The sequence below is a fragment of the Trachurus japonicus genome, chromosome 11 (genome assembly GCF_045865225.1).
Source record: "Trachurus japonicus isolate A0001 chromosome 11, Traja_1.0".
NCBI classification, from domain to species: Eukaryota; Metazoa; Chordata; class Actinopteri; order Carangiformes; family Carangidae; genus Trachurus; species Trachurus japonicus.
In genome coordinates this window covers 6,092,112-6,113,032 of record NC_140917.1, presented here as the reverse complement: position 1 = coordinate 6,113,032, position 20,921 = coordinate 6,092,112, and the positions used below count along the sequence as shown (strand labels likewise).

At 45.8% G+C, this 20,921-nt stretch overlaps 2 protein-coding genes across 2 annotated transcripts in view; both read left to right on the top strand.

Annotated features, from left to right (window-relative positions):
• The window catches only part of LOC146978040 (major histocompatibility complex class I-related protein 1-like), a 568,607-nt gene that overhangs the window by 502,376 nt on the left and 45,310 nt on the right, over positions 1 to 20,921 (top strand). The window lies entirely within an intron of this gene.
• LOC146978041 (uncharacterized) lies at positions 7,112 to 11,114 on the top strand. The gene is made up of 4 exons (XM_085790455.1): positions 7,112 to 7,183; positions 8,955 to 9,119; positions 9,488 to 10,557; positions 11,042 to 11,114. Exons 1-4 carry the CDS (start codon positions 7,112 to 7,114, stop codon positions 11,112 to 11,114), a joined length of 1,380 nt encoding a protein of 459 aa, XP_085646581.1.

The window sequence follows — 20,921 nt, the reverse complement described above, 5'->3', positions numbered from 1 at the left end:
ACAGTCAGCCTGCGCCGTTCAATGACGTCAGCAATACGAGTGACGCCCCCCCCCTCTGAACGGTAAGTGCAGGTAACTGGTGAAGTAGGAAGAGAAAAAAGTTTTGTTCGTTCAGCTTTGGCATTTACTATACTAAGTTACACAGGAGGACTTACATTAACTTATGGTGTTGTGCAATCCCTGTGAAGGAAGATCAGACAACAAATGTAGCCTACACAGACAGATGTGCAGCTGTAACAACAGGCAGCTCTGCAGCAGCTCCACAGAGGAGCCTCTCCTCTTCCTCTCTCTTCAGCCTGGTGTTTGGCTGCACTTTGTGCAGTTCAACACTGGATGATCTAACCTTCATATGAACTCGATCAGCTGAGACGGAGCACAATATTGACATTGCGCTGATCAGCTGTTGCAGGCACGTGTGTTACACGGCGCACAAACAAACAAAAACAAAGTGATTGTCCCCGGCTGGGAGCGTTGTAATCTTATCGGTTAAAGGTTAATAAACTGTTAAGGAGCGTCAGTTATCGGTCAGAAAAAAAATTAAAAATGTGCATCCCTATTCGAACATGCTAACGTTAGCCTATAATGTATGCACTGTAACCAACCGGGCTTCGTTATTCTTGTTTGATTTCGGCGTTTGTCACTCTCCTTTTTAGACATTTTTCCTTCTTCTGAACGTCTCTGTGTTTGTGGAGGACCAGCAGGACGAGCTCCAGAGGTGTCTGAAGCTTTCCTGGGCCGTTTGTTTGGGTTTTGAGCTTCAGACATCTAGCTGGGTCGTCTCTAACATTTTCTTCTTCTCTTCTGTTTACCAGCGCGCTCTAAACTCTGCGTCAAATGCGTACGTGTTGCGTTGCATGCGTAATGCAAACGTAATTCCCTGTGCGACAGCACGGGAAAGTCGCTCCTCAGAGGCAATTGCACTAATGGGTAAGCCAGGGACTGTTGTGTGGTGGAGATGCGTTCAGTGATCATCCTAATAACTCGTTTGGCAGTGGCTGCAGTATAACGGACATTGTTTGTATAAACTCCACAGGGCAGCTTGGTGGTTCGATTCCTCTTGTGTGTTTTGTGTATATGCCTATGTTTGAGGCCACTGTTTGTGCAAAAGTATTGGTTCTCACTGCTGTCCTCATATTTCAAAGCCCTTTGTGTGTGTGTCAGATAATTTTTGATGTGTGTCTCCCTCTCACATTCTCCTCTGGTTCTCCCTTTTTGCCTCTCCATCAGCCTACGGCTCCAGCTATAGTGGAGAAACCTGTCCTCTGCACACCAGTCGCCTCTCCATCTACAGGCCACACAGTCGAGGCTCCAGCTATAGTGGAGAAACCCGTCCTCCGCACACCAGTTGTCTCCCCGTCTACAGGCCACTCCCCAGTCGCCTCTCCCTCTGCAGACCACTCTCCAGTCATCTCTCTGCCTACAGACCACACACGTGTCGTCTCTTCCACAGTGCTCCCTGAAGAGGTTTGTCAGTACATTAGTTGGTTGAGATTCAAACTCTTAAACATGACCTGAAACAATGCTCACTTTCTGCTTCTGTGTATGACTTAAAGCAGATATCAGTGGCACGGCCGTTTCGGCTAATGCTGTGTTCAAGGCAGGCTTTTGAAACCGTAAGTTACAGCTTCAAGTCACAACTACGACTTGGTAGCGTTCCAGGTAACCCGTAGCTCGTGTTTTTACCGTCCTGTTGTCTGTGAAAGTTCCCTATAACGGCCACTCGTAACTTCCGACCCGTGAACTCGTACCAGATCGAACTGGTATGACTTCACAGGAAGGAAAAACACGAGCTACGGGTTACCTTGAACGCACCATGAGTTAGCAGCCCCCGCCCTTGTCAGGCATCAATTGGTCCTCGTGCTACGTCACCACATTCACGCGCATCCCTTGGCTGCACACACAGCCCTTCATGCCGTTCTCTCCCCTCATTGGATAACACTTGTATCCCACAAGGAAAATTTTCTCCTCGGGTTACAGCAGAGCAGAGTGACGGAGAGACTCGTGTTTAGGCTGAAATACTTCATGTAAGTGATTGCTGACGGAAAATAGGACTATTTAGGTCTTATATTAACAAAAACATTCCACTGATATCTGCTTTAAAGACCGGGTAAACCAAATTCAGTATTTTTCTTCTTAACATATTAATTAGGTCTTAAATGTGTCCCTCAAAACATGTAAAAAGTATTTTTGCCATTCATAATTTACTTGTGGAGCCAGGCCTCAGAGACAGTGCTTCACCAGCTCTGTGTTAAGTATTTAAGAGGCGGACCTAAGTCGAGGGCCACGTTACGTAACCATACCATATACCCGCTCCCTGCTCCACTCTGGGTATAGATACATCAGCGAACTGGCTTGCGTGGTTTTCCGTCCCACTGGCTTTTGAGTCTAGCTGAAACAGCCAGCTAACTAAACGTAATTCATGTTCACACACAGGGGAGTCCACTACTGCCTCATTCCTTCATGTAACGAGTTTACAGTGTTAACGTATTAATACCGTGATAAACAGCAGTCACCATGGGGAGAGAGGCTGGTCGAACCAGGAAATATCTTACCTTCACTCTGGTGTCTAAAACAGTCAGCAGCAGCAACAGCAGAATCCAGCTCCAACAATTTAATACTGATTATTCCCGTTTTAGCGGCCCTTTGTCACTATCGACGCACGCTGCGGTTTAAAGGGCTTTACGCGTGCCAATGTAAGTGTAGGTGTATGCAGGTGTAGCCAAAGTGCATAACACAGCAACTGTCCAGTCAAAGCTTCTCCTTTGTTGCAAATTTATTTATACAGCCGACTCGAATACTCACTAAAACACCACAACACATTCTCTCTGTGGCAAAACACGACATGGCACGGTCAAAACCGTATGAGTTCCTCAGCGTGCGCACCTGCGCTGATTACCCACCTACATTTATCACTTCAGACCAATTACCTGAACAGAAATCGCCACCTACTGGCACAAAATGTGTATAACATCACAAAACAAAGAAAATGACCAATTTGGCTCCTACACACCGGCCCCTAATTGTTAATGGTGTGCAACATAACAATTCAAACAAACAAATAAACAAAAGGAGCCAAATGTTCTTCTTGAGTGATAAATGTACACAACATCATATTACATAAACCTCAATTAAACCCCATGGGCTGCCATAAGCAGGTAAAGGTTTAGTTACTGGACTTTTCATAACACTACAATTTTCCTTGAGATGGACAGGTCACATGAAACCAACTCTTATCAGGAAAGGTTTCGAGCATTACTGAGCAGCCAAGAGCCTTGAGGAGCTGCTGAGTCCACCACCAAGACGATGTCCCCAGAACAAAACCTCTTTCCTCTTAGTTCCACTTCTGCCTCTGGCAACGGTGCTCTACTCAGTTGTCCTCCAACTCTCAGCCGGCCATCTTCCAAGCATGGATCCAGTCTGTACACCGAACTTCTTTTTCTGACTTTCCAGACATTGGGAAAAGAAGTGAGTAGTTGATCAGTAGCACTGGGTGAGTCTTTCACAGCTACTGCACTCACAGTGAAGTCCCTTTTCACTTCTGGGTCATCCAACAAAGCTGCTGTCTCCACAACACATTCTGGCCAATGCTCCTCTGACTTCCTCACAGAGATCCTGTTCACTGTGGCAGAGGAAAACTCTGTCTCCAAGGCTGCTCCACTGCTTCCACTCAGCGGACCATTAACGATCCATCCCAACACAGTTCTAATAGCGTACGGGCCATTCCCGTGGCTGTTGATGACCTCCCATGGTTCCAGCAATTTGGGAGCGTTGGTTCCTATCAACAAATCAACATTTGCCTTTATGTGTGGGATGTGAACGTCAGACAGGTAAGGCCATTTGTCCAATTCCTCAGTTGTTACCATGTTGTTATTGGTGACTGGCATTTTCTTTTGAGTCAGGACCTCTGGAAGACTACAAAAGTCACTGCTGTCCACTCCTGCAACCTCCAAACCAGTGATGGAATAAGCTGGAACAACAGTCTCCTGGCCCATTGTGCTAAACACAAAGCTGGTTCTTCTGCCGGTAACATTCAGCCTCTGCATGAGATCTTCTGAGCAGAACGTGGCTGAGCTACCAGGGTCCAGAAATGCATATGTTTGTATAATGCCATTTCCCTTCGCAGACTTCACACGCACAGGAAGAATTGGAAGAGCACAGCCATCCTTACCGGCCCCTGTATAACCACATGTTTGGAAAGAAGCTGGTTGTTTCCTTTGCTCTGGAGCTGGTGGTTGCCGTTTGATGTGCAGCACAGTTGGATGAGTTTGACCACAGACTTTGCATGTTAAGCGCCTCTCGCATTCACGACTTATGTGACCATCACACAAGCATGCAAAGCAAACTCCCCTTTCCCTCAGAAGTTGAATTTTTTCTTTGTGCCCTTTTGCACTGAACTGCTTACACTCCTCCAACGTGTGACTGTGTGAGCAGCAAAGGCATCCAGCTTCGACTGACTCTCCAAACTCTGCCGGTGGCTCCTCCTCCTTCTCTGGCAATGTCATAGATGTTACAGTGGTGGCAACGATGTTTCCCTTCACCATGTGTGCAGGATGTGATTTAAACCTTGTGAGAGTCTTTGTGTCGGTTGCCCCAGATACCGGATCCTGGATGTCGCCAAACAGAGGATCAGAAAGAATTTTAACATGACGCTCCAGAAATGCCACCAAATCAGCAAAGCGAGCTCTCTGTTGTGTTCTTTCCACGACCCCATAGGCGCTGGTCCTCCATTGCTCCCTCAACTTGTATGGCAGCTTTGCAATGACAGCTCTCATATTTGCAGGCATATCCAACTCTTGCATATATTCCAGCTCCCCCATTACATTACAACAGCCACGCAAAAACAAACAATACTCTTGAAGTCCTTCAACATCTTCAGCCTTTATGGACTGCCAGGCTAGAACCTTTTCCATATAAGCATTAGCAATCTTATATTGATTTCCAAAATGTTCTTGCAGCAGGTCCTTAGCCACTGCATAGCCGCGAGCAGGAGCCAGATGCTGACAGCTACGTACCAGTTGTTGTGGCTGTCCTCTGGTAAATTGCTCCAGATAGAAAAGACAATCTGCTGCTCCTGCTTTATCCTCCACTCCTTGCTCGAATGCTTTCATGAACGCTCTGTACCGCAGAGGGTTCCCTTCAAACACAGGAATCTCTCTTGGCGGCAGAGATCTTGTTATTTGCTGTTGTACCAAAGCAGCTGTTATTTCGTTTTGTCTGCGCATGATGGTAAGTATGCCTTCGGATCCACTTTGAGGCTGAGTGAATTGATGGGTGATTTGAGGTTGAGTGAGTTGATGGGTGATTTGAGGTTGAGTGAGTTGATGGGTGATTTGAGGTTGAGTGAGTTGATGGGTGATTTGAGGTTGAGTGAGTTGATGGGTGATTTGAGGTTGAGTGAGTTGATGGGTGATTTGAGGTTGAGTGAATTGATGGGTGATTTGAGGTTGAGTGAGTTGATGGGTGATTTGAGGTTGAGTGAATTGATGAGCGATGCCAGGTTGAGTGAATTTATGAGTGATGCCAGGTTGACTGATTTCCTTGTTTAATTCAAAAGTTGTCATTTGACCTTTAAGCTGGTGTGAATTTCCCATGATTTCCTGGTGGTCATGCATATTGTAGTGATGTTCAGAAGCCATTTTAAAACTTGAGCCACGTTCCTTTGGTCGCACATCAAGTGGTTTATTTGGACTTATTGAACACTGTTGTTGTTGTGATTTCCACATTCCTGGCTGATATTCATTTGCCAAAGGATTTAAAACAATCACAGGCTCACTCTTCCCCTTTTTCTTTTCTAGGTAAGAGCTCATTGCACCTTTGGATCTTGAACCAGTACTGCTCACCTCAGAGGATTGCAACACTGCCAACTTAGCATTTGTTGCAGCTATTTCCACTTCCAAGTCAAGCTGTTCTCGTTTCCTCCTCAATTGTTGCTCTTGCTCCTCCAATGCATGCCTTTCCTTCAGGGCTGTAGCACGGGCAATAAGAGCAGCTTTATCAGCTTCAGCTATTATGCGTGCAGAAGCAGTGCTTGATCCTACACTGGCTCTACTTCCTTTACTTGAGCGTTTGCTTCCCACATTAGAAGCGCTGTCATTTGGGCAGATGTCATCCACCACCAGCCCATATGCATGTGCATTGTTTTCATTGTTTGTGACGGCACCAGTTTGATTGACACCAACAACCTCATTTTCGTTTGCATTACCTTCATTGTTTGAAACACCAACATTTTCTTGTGTATGACCATCAAAGTTTGCAACACCAACATTTCCTTGCATATTACCTTCAAAGTTTGTAACACCAACATTTTCAAAGTTTGCAACCCACACTTCAGCATCATGAAAACACTCATTCAAAGACAGCAATTTTGCTTTAAACCATATTTCATGTTTTTCTTGCTCATCACTTGGCATGAAACCCAACAACTGTTCATGTATAGATTTTGCATCATCACACACAACCCTTAATTCATACAAAGCATCACAAACCATTGTTTTGTCACCCTTTGTGATTAGATTTTTCATTGAGTCTCGTTTATTGCTAGCTTTATTCAGCTTAGCCTTTCGTTCTGCTTGCAACCTTGAAAGTTTATCGGCAAGCGCCTTTTCAGTCATTACAACCTTTCGTCCACTCGCGGTTTCCATTCTTCTTCAGTCAGTCAGTCCACAGTTCGCAACAACAAAGTTCACGCAAAGTCACTCACTTATTTGTTTCGTTTACCAATGCATTGGATTTATTCATTCCCCCCTAATTGTGTGCACACAGGTCAAATGGCCATTGTTGTGTAGCGCTATTCATACCTCGGCATCTGCATCCGTGAGCTGGGCGCCATCGGTGATCAGCTGATCCGAGCGTGCTCCGCTCCCTCGTCGCTGCTGCGGTCTCCAGCCGAATCGCTGCAGCCGTTCCACCAGCCGTAGCCGAAGTCCGCCGCCCGAATCGCTGCAGCCGTTCCTCCAGCCGAAGCCGAACTCCGCCCGTACCGCTGCGGTGGCTTCTCCGGCTTTGTCGAACCCGCCCGACTCGCTGCGGCTGCTCCTCCAGCTGATGCCGAACTCCGCCTCAGACCCAGACTCAGTAGCAACGGCAGCTCCTCCACTCGTCCTCCCACGACATGGCTTTCTTGGGCAGCGAAGGCCCACAGCTCCCACGCCAACAGTTTCCCAACGAGTTCAATGGGAACCAGGTTTTGACAAGTTTAGCGGCCCTTTGTCTCTATCGACGCACGCTGCGGTTTAAAGGGCTTTACGCGTGCCAATGTAAGTGTAGGTGTATGCAGGTGTAGCCAAAGTGCATAACACAGCAACTGTCCAGTCAAAGCTTCTCCTTTGTTGCAAATTTATTTATACAGCCGACTCGAATACTCACTAAAACACCACAACACATTCTCTCTGTGGCAAAACACGACATGGCACGGTCAAAACCGTATGAGTTCCTCAGCGTGCGCACCTGCGCTGATTACCCACCTACATTTATCACTTCAGACCAATTACCTGAACAGAAATCGCCACCTACTGGCACAAAATGTGTATAACATCACAAAACAAAGAAAATGACCAATTTGGCTCCTACACCCGTTTCCATCTTGTTCCTCGTGGTCAGCCTGTTTCATCCATGTATTGTGTGGGGGAAAAAAGTTTTTAGCGACGGCAACAGCAGTTACATGTTTCTGATCCCAGCTCCACCGTGTTTTTTTCTCCCGGTCCTCTCTCACCGTGACACCGCCCGCTGCTCAGTTCAGACGCGGTGTGTCACGGGTGCTGGGCGGTCTGGACTCGGTACCAGGTCCAAAGATAATTCATTGTCTCCTTGTGTCGGCTTCTCCTCTCAGGACACTTGAAGCTAAAGCTTAAACTTAATTTTTTTCACACAATGCAAATGGATGAGACACGCTGAGCAGTAAGGAGATGTAAACGGGAGCAGCATGGTGGATTAACCTGTTGCAGCTGGATGGTGACTGTTTTACCCACCAATAGTGAAGGTAAGAAATATTTCCTGAAGGTTCATCAGCTATGTCAGTGCTGAGGACTCGGGTGTGCAGTGGTGTGTGTTTGAGGTCACTTTCCCGTCTTTCTTTTTTTTTTTTCATGACGACGTGTAGGCTACATGTTTAGGTTGTGTATCAGAGACGTTCAGTAAAGCCTCGCTCTCCTGCGATGGGGCGTGGTTTCCTTGCCTGCAGCCTACACGCCCTCGCCGTCCTGAGGCAGAGAATATTGACAACTTTGATGCAGAATTTTATATACTTAACAACTTTTTTTAGTCCTTCAAATTTGACAGAGAATGTTTTTTTGTGGTATTATATAAACATGAAACACATATTTATTCTTGGTTCACCCAGTCTTTAAGATTTGGTGTCAGGGCTCCAGACCTTTTGACTAGGAGCACAGTGGCCCCTAACTTAAAATTTGTGACGATTTGAGTACCGCTGCTGAGAGCGCAAGCATATTATGGGATATTTAAGGTTTGTAGTGAGCCGTCCAAAAAAATATTGCGGCTGACATACAGCACACACGCGTGGGTCGCCGGTTTGTGTGTTTCCTGCTGTTTCACACGGAGCTCTGCTGTGGAAAGATGTCTCCTCCGCTCCGAGATGTAGAGAAGAGAAACGCACATTTCTATTCACACATTAGCCAATCACAGCGGTAATTTTAAAAAAAAAACGGTACTGGTCGCACATGCGCGAGTAGATGAAAATTTTACTCCCTCTGTCTCAAATTTTAGTCGCAAAATGCGACCATTTAGTCGCAGTCTGGAGCCCTGGGTGTGGTTCGATATCTCTTGTGTGTTTTGTGTGTATGCCTATGTTTGAGGCCATTGTTTGTTTGAAATATGAGGACAGTAGTGATAACCAATACTTTAGCACAAAGACGTGTGTGTGTGTGTGTCAGATAATTTTTGATGTGTGTCTCCCTCTCACATTCTCCTCTGGTTCTCCCTTTTTGCCTCTCCATCAGCCTACGGCTCCAGCTATAGTGGAGAAACCCGTCCTCCGCACACCAGTCGCCTCTCCGTCTACAGGCCACTCCCCAGTCGCCTCTCCCTCTGCAGACCACTCTCCAGTCATCTCTCTGCCTACAGACCACACACGTGTCGTCTCTTCCACAGTGCTCCCTGAAGAGGTTTGTCAGTACACTAGTCGGTTTAGATTCAAACTCTGGAACATAACCTGAAACAATGCTCACTTTCTGCTTCTGTGTATGACTTAAGATTTGGTGTGGTTCGATTCCTCTTGTGTGTTTTGTGTGTATGCCCATGTTTGTGGCCATTGTTTGAAATATGAGGACAGCAGTGAGAACCAATACTTTAGCACAGAGACTTGTGTGTGTTTGTGTTAGGGCTGTTAGATAAATCAATTTTATAAATAAAAATAAAAGCACAATGAGATGTATATGAGGTCCAGTTGCTTGTTGGTTGTCATGTAATGCTTATTGCATGTGTTATGTATGTCGTCTTATGTTTTCTTTTCCTTTCCTTGTGTTTTAATCAGACTGAAAGTGACTTCAGTGAAGTGGATGATGATGATGCTTGTGATCCAGAATATGTGCCGGGTTCAGAGAGTGACACGGAAGAGGAAGAGGCGAATTCAACATTCCAAGCTGCTGAAGAATCAACAATGGATATCTCTACAAACTGTTATGTCACAGATGACACTCTTGACACTAGACAGCCTTCCACCAACACAGTACCTTCAACCAGTGGCGTAAGAGCGGGACAAAATTTCTGCTTCATTTGCAAGAATTTTCATTTCAAAATAGCACGACATTTCAAAACTCACATAAAAGAGGATTCAGACATAGCGCATGCCCTCAGTCTCCCAACAGGTTCAAGAACTAGGAAGAAAATCCTAGAGAATCTTCGCAACAGGGGAAACTTCGAGTACAACAGAGATGTGCTGAAAAAAGGAGGTGGTCAACTTAAAGTTAAGCGCAGATCTAAGAAGGCTGAAGCTAACAAATATGAATATTGTATCCATTGTAAGGGAATGTTTCTAAGACCGGAACTATGGAGACACATGAAGAGGTGCTCCTCCAAACCAGAGAACCTGGAACATCAAGGCAGGAGAAGGGTTCTTGGCCTGGCATCTTCAATCCAGTCAAAGGCTTCAAGCATGCTTAATGATGGGGTGCTGAAAATGCTTAGCCATATGCACGATGATGACATTGCAAGTGTTATCCGTAATGACTTTTGCCTCCTGCGATATGCTGATGCCCTTTTCAGCAAACATGGGCATGATCTTTCCAAACATGATTATATCCGACAAAAAATTCGGCAGCTTGGAAGATTTTTACAAACCCTCCGCAAAACGTCATCTGTCCTTACCTTGGAGGATGCCGTTAAACCAGGAAACTTCATTAAAGTCATTGATGCAGTCAAGGAAACGGCAGGTTTCAATAAGAATGATAACTCTTATAAAACACCAAGCCTTGCACTCAAACTTGGACATTCACTCCTCAAAGTGAGTGACATTGTACACTGTCATGCTCTTATGGCCGGAGATGACAATTTGATAAAATCATCTGAAGCTTTTCAAAAGCTCTACAGTGCGAAATGGTCCGAGTATGTCTCCCATTGTGCATTAACCACAATAAGTGACTTGAAATATAATAAACCAGTGAAACTACCTCTCACTGATGACGTGATGAAGCTGAACAAGCATCTTGATAAAATTGCTCAATCAGCAGCTGCTGCGCTGAAGGTGGAGGCAAGAGTGCAAAATTATTCCAGCCTTGCCAAAGCTATTTTGACAAAGATTGTACTCTTCAATAGAAGACGAGTTGGAGAGGTCTCAAAAATAAAATTGAGTAATTTCCTGGAAAGAGACAACGAAAGAAACACCATGGATCAGCTGGGACTGTCGGACTTTGAAAAGAGACTGTGTAGCCATTTTGAGCGTGTTGAGCTTAAGGGGAAAAGAGGCAGAAAGGTGGCAGTACTGTTGACGCCGGAGATGATCAACGCACTCAACATTATGATCGGGAAGCGAAAAGAATGTGGCATCCCAGAGAATAATCAGTACTTGTTTGCTGTACCAAATTCTCAGAGTTTTTACAGAGGACATCAGAGCCTCAGACGGTTTGCAGAAGAGTGTGGGGCCAAGAAGCCACAGTACCTGAGATCCACTCAGCTACGCAAAGACATAGCAACAACAGCTCAGATCCTTAACTTAAAGAACAACGAACTGGATCAACTCGCTGATTTTATGGGGCATAATATAACAGTGCATCGACAATTCTACAGGCTCTCAGAGCCCACCGTACAGAGTGGAAAAATTTCAAAGTTGCTGCTTGCACTAGAAAAAGGAAAGATCGAGGAGCTGAAAGGAAAATCCCTTGATGAAATTGAAGGTATGTAACTTATGTGCTTAATGTAAAACGTAGGCTTCAAGATGTTTGGAGTTTGTATTTAAAGAAATCTCAATGGGTAATATTTTACAGAGAGAAGCTTCATTGGGGTCATGGGCCTGGCAAACCTGGCATCCCAGGTGTGCCCCCCTCTGCTTTCAGCCCCTCTGAGCCACTGGTGTTACTTTGGGGCCCAAGGGTTGTCTCGTTTTGTCACCCACAGCCATCACATTTCAACACATTTAATAATAATAATTTTGATTATATAGTGCCTTTCAAGACACCTAAGGACGCTTAACAATAACACAGAACAACAACCGTACAGCAAATTTAGCAGGCGAAGGCCTGACAGAAGATTTACATGATAACTCTTTCTCAAAGCTATGATCTACCATTAAGAAGATTGTTAATTATTATTAACATGTTTATATGGCGTGTATGGTCCTGTAGTATGATCTACACAATATGAATAGCAAAAAGAACCCCCCCAAAAAAATCCATTCAGTCTATCAGCCGTAGGCCTGCATAGAAATTGACCAATGCGAGCCATCCGTTGTCGTGTTATTAAATAACTTGAGTCTGACTATAAGTATAACATGAATGTTTATTTACCTAACATCTGTAACTTCCCTACACAACTCCCGTCTCCCTGGCTACCTATTCCCTAGGCTACCATCGCCCGGTGACGTCATCCCTCTCACAGACTCCATAGTTCTAAATGTACAGTTAGGGGCTGTGTCCACCAGACGCGTTTTTAGCTCTGACAGCGCTCTCAGCGCTGCTTTCCCAGCGCTTAGCGCTCTCTCTCTCCCTCGTCAGAATGCTGCTGTTGCTAGGTTACAAAACGAGTCCTCTGACACGTCCGTGTTCCAGCCTTGTTTAATGTAAACACTACAACGAGTGTCAGAAATGCACAATAGCATTAGCGGCAGCTTTTGACATGGACCCTGAGGTCGGCCTACCTTCAATACAAGTGTGGGTCATGATATAAACCGAGCCACGTCTCCGGTTGTGTTGCTGTCGGTAACGTATGTCCCGCCCCTTCTTGATTCTGATTGGTCAGTGCGGGGAAAAGTGACATTGACGAGCGCAGCGCTGTTCTAAAAGTTGAACAGATTTCAACTCTAAGCTCTAAGCTTTCAACTCTGAAAACACGTCTGGTGGACACGGCCCCTTACACCACATCTCCCCTTTCTTCAATAAAAAACAACTGCTTATTGCAGTTGTTTTTTATGCAGTAACTGCAATAACAAATACAATAAAAAATGCTGTATGTCCTCACTCTAAACCCTGAAACCTGCACATTTACATTCAAATCAAACACTTTTTTTCTCTTTAGAATATCTCTCAGTCTTTGTAAAGTCTGTGATGAGAAAAATTTAAAAACCAAGCCGGGTTGGTCTTATCACAGCTCTCCCAGACCTGGCTCTGGGAGTAGGAGTAGATGGTGCTTCTGGAATGTCTGCTGCGATGGTGCTGCTGCAGGTTGTTCTCTTGAAGGTCAGTCTGGAACGCCTCAGGTGCTCAGCTGCACCACTGCTGCTCTGCTCCAGCGAGTGCTGCATGGTGATGACGACGGTTTCGCCTGATGATCCCGTGGGGTCCCTCCACCAGATATGAGTGGGGTGTGGTGTGACTTCTGATGACAGCTCCAGCTGCTTTTTGTTCTGTGACCCACACGTCGTCATGCCCAGCAGTGAGTCTGTTGAGGTTCCGTTCACGGTGTGGCAGATTGTAGCGTTGTGCATCTTTCATCCTCCTCCTTTACCTTCAGCAGTACAGTATCTCCATCAGGAAGAGCAGGATCTAACAGAGAAGGAAGAAAAGGCACAGTGGTACGAAGCCTCCTCCCCATGAGAAGTTGAGCTGGACTGTATCCATTTTGCGCCCTCTCTCTACACTTGACACGCCTTGATGACCTTCATGCAGCTTGATGAGAACGTCATTTCTCATTGTTGAGGGGATAACAAGTCTTTGTCCTCTTAGTAGGAGACCATCCTGGACTGTGAGAAGAGCACGTTCACTCCAGTATAGCTTGAGTGCAGGTTTGTTGGTGCCATGGGCTGGCCATCCTTCTGCACACAGCTGCATCACACGTGCGCACACACTGTCCCTCTGCAGCTGGTCTCTCAGCTTCTCCAGGTAGGCAGTGTTTGCAGGTAGATTTTCCATTATCATGTCTACATAGATGTTAGTCTCTTCAAACAGCTCTTTGTCAGCCGGTGTTTCTCCTCTCTTGACTGGCGCTCGTGACAGCGTATCTGCTGTCAACAGACATTTCCCTGCCACATGAGATATGGAGTAGGAATAGCGCATCAGACGCATTCTAAAGTGTTGGATCCGAGGAAGTAGAGCATCCAGTGCTTGAGATCCCAGGAGACTCAGGAGAGGCTTGCGATCCGTCTCCAGCTGGAAGTGTTTCCCAATCAGGAAGTTGCAGAGCCTCTCACAGGCCCAGGTCAGTCCCAATGCCTCCTTTTCTACTTGCACGTATCTCTGCTTGGGTGGTGTGAGAGACCGCGACATGTAGGCTATTGGCCTCCACTCCTCGTCCCATTTTTGGAGTAGCACTCCTCCTAGCCCGTATGACGACAAGTCTGCTGAGACCTTGCATTCTCTGTTGGGATCATGGCTAGGACAGGTGTTGACGTCAGTGCATCCTTCAGATCTTGAAAGGCTCTAGCCTGCTCGACGCCCCACATCCAGCAGTACTTTTTTGACAGGAGATCACGCAGAGGTTTGTCTCTCTCGGCTAGCTGTGGGATAAACTTGCCCAGCTGGTTTACCATCCCGAGAAAGGATCTCAATTCACTCACTGTCGTCGGCTCCTGCATCCTCTTCACAGCCTCTGTCTTGCCTGGGTCTGGGCTGATGCCACTGGCGGAGATCACATGACCTAGGAAGCTCACCTCTGACTTTGACAGGTCACATTTCTCAATGTTTAGGGTGATGCCTGTCTTTTGGATCTTTCTCCAGCGCAGCATCCTGGCGAGCGTCATGCCCCGCTTGTGTACGACCCCATACCAGCACATCTGTGGCACACCATGCCCTCAAGCCCTTCTGTGACCTGTCACCATTCTGTTCTGAAAGTGTTCAGAAGCTGATGTTATGCCGAAGGGTTGCCACTTGAAGAAAAAGCGCCCAAAGGGTGTGATGAAGGTTGTGAGTTTCGCTGAATCCTCTGTCAGGGGTATTTGCCAGAACCCCATATTTGCATCCAGCTTACTAAAAATGTGTATACAGGGAGATGGAATCGCCTGCTAGGCATTTCTGCTGGTCGCACCTCCTCTGGTGCCCATGGGTCAGCTGCAGGGTCATCAGCCAGGAACCACCGATCACCAACGTTTCGCTCCTTTAATCCTGGAACGTCTCCTGGTGGCGGAGCAGTGGCAGGGATGTTTCCCTGCCATCCCCTGCAGATGATAGGTGCCCCCCCCCCCCTGCGGCTGCTTTTGGGGTTAGTTGTTCTTTCCCCAGCACTTGTCCTTCCTCGTCAAACAGAGCCAAAAGCTCCCTTTCTCGGCCTCCTCTGCCAGCTCTTTGGTTGCCTTCTTTAGGTTCCCTCCGGTCACTCCTACGTCCCTCAGAAGGCGTGTGGTTGACAGACCCACATAGCCTCGGCATCCAACTTCCACTGGGTAGATGGTAGTCTTCCATCCAGCCATCCGGTACTCAGCAGCCAGCTCTGAGTACTTGGCCTTTTTCCGCTCATAGGCAGCCTCGATCCCCTCCTCCGCTGGTATCGTGAGCTCGATGAGGAGCACAGATTTTGCCTTGGTCGACGCCACTATGTCGGGGCGGAGCAATGTAGCGGTGATCTCGCCCGGGAAATGGAGCTGCCTGTCGAGGTCGACTCTCATGTTCCACTCCTAGTCGGGGGAAAATGGCCTGGGTGTTTCTTTTGGCCTGATGTCTCTTCTCCCCCACCTTCTGTGACGAAGCCAGCATTTCCAGTGTTTCCGCCACTGATGGCATAATAAACTTGTCTCGACACACTGACTCTGCACCAGTCTGTCGGCTCCTCATTGGTGGATTGTTCATCTTTTGGAACAGCGTATGGCAGGACTGTGACTGTGACGTTAGCACCTGTGTCGATTTTGAACATCATACTGCTGTCATGGATGATGCTGACCATCCAGGGATCACCATCTGTCGTGACACTGCCGAGAAAGATAGCAGCCTCCTCTTCTTCAACTTCCGTGGAGCTGTGCGCCGCGGACATGCACGGTTCCCTACATACGTTGCTGTGTCAGGCAGGTGTTTCCCACGGAGCTCTGCCCCGTTTCAAAGGTGCAGGAAGCCCTACGTGGAAAGACGTCACCTCGATGTAGAATATGTTCAATTCAAAAAGTGAAACTAACACATTATATATAGCCTATGTCCATTACACACTGAATGAAACATCCCATGTATTTATTTATTCAGTTTATTTTAATAGTAATAATTATGACTAACATTCAGTGAAGACCTAAAATTCAGTATCTCCAAAACTTAAATAAAAACATTTTTTAAAAGTATTTTTAATATAGAAATGTTGGCCTTCTGAAAACTATGTCCATCTATATGCACTCAATACTTGGTTGGGGTTGAACTACTGGAAATGGACTTTTCCGTGATATTGTAGCCCCCCCCCCAAGCAAATTCCTCTCTTTATTGGTCCTGACCCGTTTGCATCCCTGTGCAGGACAGTCTCATGATGGTTGTGATGGAGAACTGCCACATTTATGACACTGTGGCTGTGCAGATTTTCCATTGCTGTTCTGGGCATTGTGTGTCTTATTAGCATGCTGAGGTTTGTTTTTAGCAGGCTTGCTGTTCTTGAACACTCTGACTCTGTCCACAGAGTTAGCATCACTTGCCTGTGCTGTGGTGTCACCTCTCAGAGAAGCTTGCTGCTTTTTCACCTCCTCGCTTTGACGTGCCATCCTGACAGGTTTTATTCAAGGTGAGTTCCTGCTGCATGCGTTCAGGCAGTCCCTTGTCCAACAGTCCCACAACGAGTCTGTCTCTGATTAGCTCGTCATGTAGCACCCCATAGTTGCAGTGTTCTGCTAGCGCATATAAAGCAGCGACAAACAAATCCACTGGCTCTCCTCTCTGTTTGAGCATGTTGAACTTTGCACACTCAAAGTTAGAGTAAGCCCATGTAAGATGTCATCCGTCTCGTCCCCCATGCAGTATATTAACGTATTGACTTGATTCTCTTCAGAGCTTGCATTCAGGTTACTTGCCAGGTGAAATCTCTCAAATCTCTGCATGTATTTGTCCCACTCTTTGCGGCTTTGAAAAGTCGAAAAGACTCCGGTGGTTGGATGTTAAACATAGTGCACAGCCCTGGCCCCCCGGCGACTCTCAGTGCTGCCATTTCTGCAGCCGCTTTCAACCTCTCTGAGCCACTAGTGTTACTTTGCGGCCCAGGAGTTGTATTGTGTCTTCATCCACAGCCATTGGCTTGCTTATTCTGCTGCTCCTGAGAGGGCTTTTGATGGCCTGGCGTTGGGCTTGCTCTCAAATCCCAAGGTCCTTAAGTAGCCTGACTTTCCCACGAATCCTCTGCAACCAACGTCCACTGGGAAAACCTTGGCTTTCCAACTGCGCCATTCTGCGCCACCTCCGTGTACATGAGGCTCTTGTATTCATAAGCCTCCTCCACAGCATCCACCCAGTTTCTGCAATTAAATAACTGTTAAAGAACCTCAGAAATACTCAAATACACGATTTTGTACAGTAGGCAGTTATTAACCATTTATACTGCATGCAAGTTACTGCATAATTCTTTCCCAAAACTGCCTGAGGTTAGTATAAATTCGGTATCTCTGTGTAGGGGAGACCTGGTATCCATACAACCTATTTCCATTCAGATACATTGAGGTGATAGGTCACTGGACCATTTGAAAAAAGGTCATGGCTGTTTTTTTCCCCTCAAAACCTTTTCATATGACTTGAAATCATTAGGTTTTTTAGTAGCATGACAAGCTTGGTCATGCTGGAAACATGGATTGTCTTGGATTAATTGGTCTCTCTACTTTTGGGCTTGCTCAAAATTTGAGCGTGCTACAGTTTTTGAAAGGCAGTCTGACCGGCTTTCCTGGCGGCAATCCCACAGGTAACATAGGGGTAATAAAACATGGGGAAAAAACATATTTTGGACAGGTTTTGTGCCGAGGATCATCCAAAACTTTCTTTTAGAGGTCCAGACTACAAAATAAAAAATAATAAGGGGGGTGCACGTGAACCCTGATGGTACTGTCTGGTTTTCATGGCTGAAGAATTTATCCAAATTTCTATCACGTGTTTGGCAAGGCATATAAAGCCTTGAGAAGGGACTGCAGTCATGCTTCAGTGCTTCAAGTTGACTTTGTTTTCATTGGTGGGTGACATGAAGAGAGGTAATTTGTTCTTGGGTAGGATATCTGTGACTGGCTTTGTTCCTGCTCCAGGCATTCTTCCACAAAGGTCTTGTACTGTTGTGCACCTGTATCTGTAACTGATGAACTCATGATGTCTTTGGAGTCGAGCACAAGGAGATCCTGACTCCCTTCAAGAAATAGGTTCCCCATCTCTTCAGTCTCTGCTGTGAGGGACATAGGATGCTTCATGAAGGCTTCTTGCACTGCTGTCTGCTGCTCATGGTGATGATTTTCACTTTGTGGGGAACTTTTGTTCTCAAAATCTTGTCGTTCTTGCAATTGACCCTTCGCGTAAGCCCCGCCCCCTTGGTTACTGTTGCTACGGCGGGCAAGCTTTCACTCCCAGCCATGCTCCTGGCAGTATTTGGTATCGATTTCAAAGGAAATATCAGAAAATGTCTGGATAAACTGTTCTGAGATAATAGAGAGAAGAAGTCACAAAGATCATTCATAGTTTTCAGTGACGTGACTCGCGCAGGAGGATAAAACATCTGTTCAACGACACGACTGGACAATGTACAGAGCAGCAGTAAGGACCGGTAATTTTACCGTCTATCAACCCACGAAGACTTACGTCATCTCACTGGTCATGAAACGTTGTCAAACTCTAAGTTTTTGGGCAATTGTGAACCACATACAGCTTTCGCTGCTGTTTTGTTTTCTCCCACCGCTGTATCAGTCAGTGAAAGCAGTCCCTGCCTGGAGGATCCCTCGCCTAAAAGCCCAGGTAAAAGCCGTAAAAGTACAGCTGTCATTTCGGAGGTGAACATATGGTTATCCCCATATTTACACTTGCTCAAGTCGAAAAAAAAGTCCGCTCGTATCTGAACATCTCTATATTGCTGCCGCCGCCGCCGCCACCGCCATAGTAGCAGCAGCAACAACAACATCCTTCTCTACAAACACATGTTTTTCGTTTTTAGTCTCAAAATGTGTCCTCAAAAGCAAACGTAATGACTCACTGCGGAAAGCTTGCCAGGCCTGTAGTTACGGTTGCTAACGTAGGATTGGACAATAGCCGTTTGTGGGAGGAGTTGGCGAAAGGTCAATTTCTGGACCTGCCAGTGCCAACATCCAGCAATGCAGTGCCTCAGGATTCTCTGTCAGGCCAACTGCTTCACCAAATCCTTCGATGAGTGCATTGATCTGCTTGTGGCAGTGGTCATTTTCAATAGCAGAAAACGTGTGACCTGTTTGATGCACAAAAAAATTTAACAGTATGGAACTCCTCCTGGACAGCTGGATGTTTATCAGAGGGGACCATCATGTCATGGACATGCAAATACTCACTTCTCCTTCGATCAAAAAGTCTTCTGTCATTTGCAATCTATCTAGTCTACCTCCCTCTTCTGGTCTGCTGTAGTAAAATCATGCTGCAAATTGACACATAGACACAAGGCCATGGCTCAGCAAGTAAATTACTTTATTGGAACAAAACTTTCGTTTTAATAAACATAACCCATACATTATTGCAATGGAGAATAATGGGATGGTAAATTGAAAAGAGTAAGACAAACTGCTTCCACATCTGAAATCAAACCTTGGGGTATATAGATGAAATGCTACAAGGATTATGCTTTAGTCATAAAATGCCAAACAAACAAGCAGAACATGACACACGGCAGCAACGTAGGAAATATCAACAATAAACACTATTAAAACAAAGGTGGAAGTCCGTAAATCAAGAAAAAAATCACCAAAACATCATGTACTCTGTTTCTGACACACTCTTGGTGTGCTCTGGAGACAGAAGTAAACGTGGTTGGAGTCATGACATGGCTACACTCAGTTTTGGGGGTTAGGCTATAATTACCGTCTTCCATATAGATAAGTGTCTTATCAGTCTTGGGTTACTAATAATTACTTACCTAAAATTATTGTCAAATGATTTGTAAAAACTCAAGCTTATTTTCCATGGTCAATACATAATTGAATACATGAAATGTGCAGATTTTTGGGACGGTGATGTATGATGTAACATTTATAATTTATTTTATAACCAAACTAAACTACCGTACTTTCCCATTGTTCAGATTTCACAGATGACGATGATGACGAGAGTGAGGAGGAACAAAGCGTTGATGACGAAGCAGAGGTAGATTGTCCTTGTGAGCTGAACGGTATGTATTTTGAAAGTGATCTAGCGTGTTGGTACCCATTTGTACACACCATTGGAAACTAGATCTGGACACCCTCCATCAATAAATTTATTATCCATTCTATCAATTATTTTTTTAATCCTGTGTAGATCCTGGCCACTTAACAACATTGCCCATGTTTCCCAGATTCAGTTGTTCTGAAGGACTAGAGAACGCTCTTAACTCTCTAGGTGCCAGAGTTTTTTTTAGGAAAATATTAATTTTGGATTTCAGGATTTCACAAGGCTGTAGTTTGTAAGTGGTGAGAGAAAAATCTATGGTGTAAATGAAAAAAATGTTCATAATGACGTCAAGTTTGTGATGGGAGTAAATCTGCTCATCTAATTTGCATATTTTGACCAGGTGGCAGCAACATTGGATTACATGACTTTCAATAAAACGGAATTTGGAAAGTATTTACACATAAAAAAGGTGGTGAGAAACACCATGTGTGTCCATCACCTGTCACCCTCCTGCTCTCAGGCTCATTTGCCTAAAGACATGCAGGAGGGAAAGACCGCCGTTTGATTATGGTCACTTCCGTCCCTCCCACACACTGCACTGATTCGCTAGGGCACCGCCAATCAGAATCGCCATAGCTAGCACACAGCCAATCAGAGAACCCGACGAGTCTACTCTCCCGACGCCTGACACTCCCCAATTGAGCATGTCGAGTCAGACCCGACAAGACCCGACAGCTTCCGCGCTTCTCCGACGCAGATGAACGCACCAAACAGACGTACCCGAAGTATCCCGACTCTCCCCGATGCCCGACAGTCGGGCCGGTGTGTTCCTGGCTTAAGATCCAGCTTAAGAAGCTTTGAACAGGAGCTGTCCACCACCATGGGACTGAAACCAAATCAATGCCAGGCACATCGATTGTTATATCGCTCGTCTCTCCATTTGAGTTCTCTGTTGAAGGTGAAGAACTTCTTTAGTCTTCTGTGGTCTCAAAAGATCAAGTCGAGTGCAAAGCTGTCTCCTGAGCATAGACGAAGCAGGAGACACCTTTGTTGTAGCATGAGGTGTTT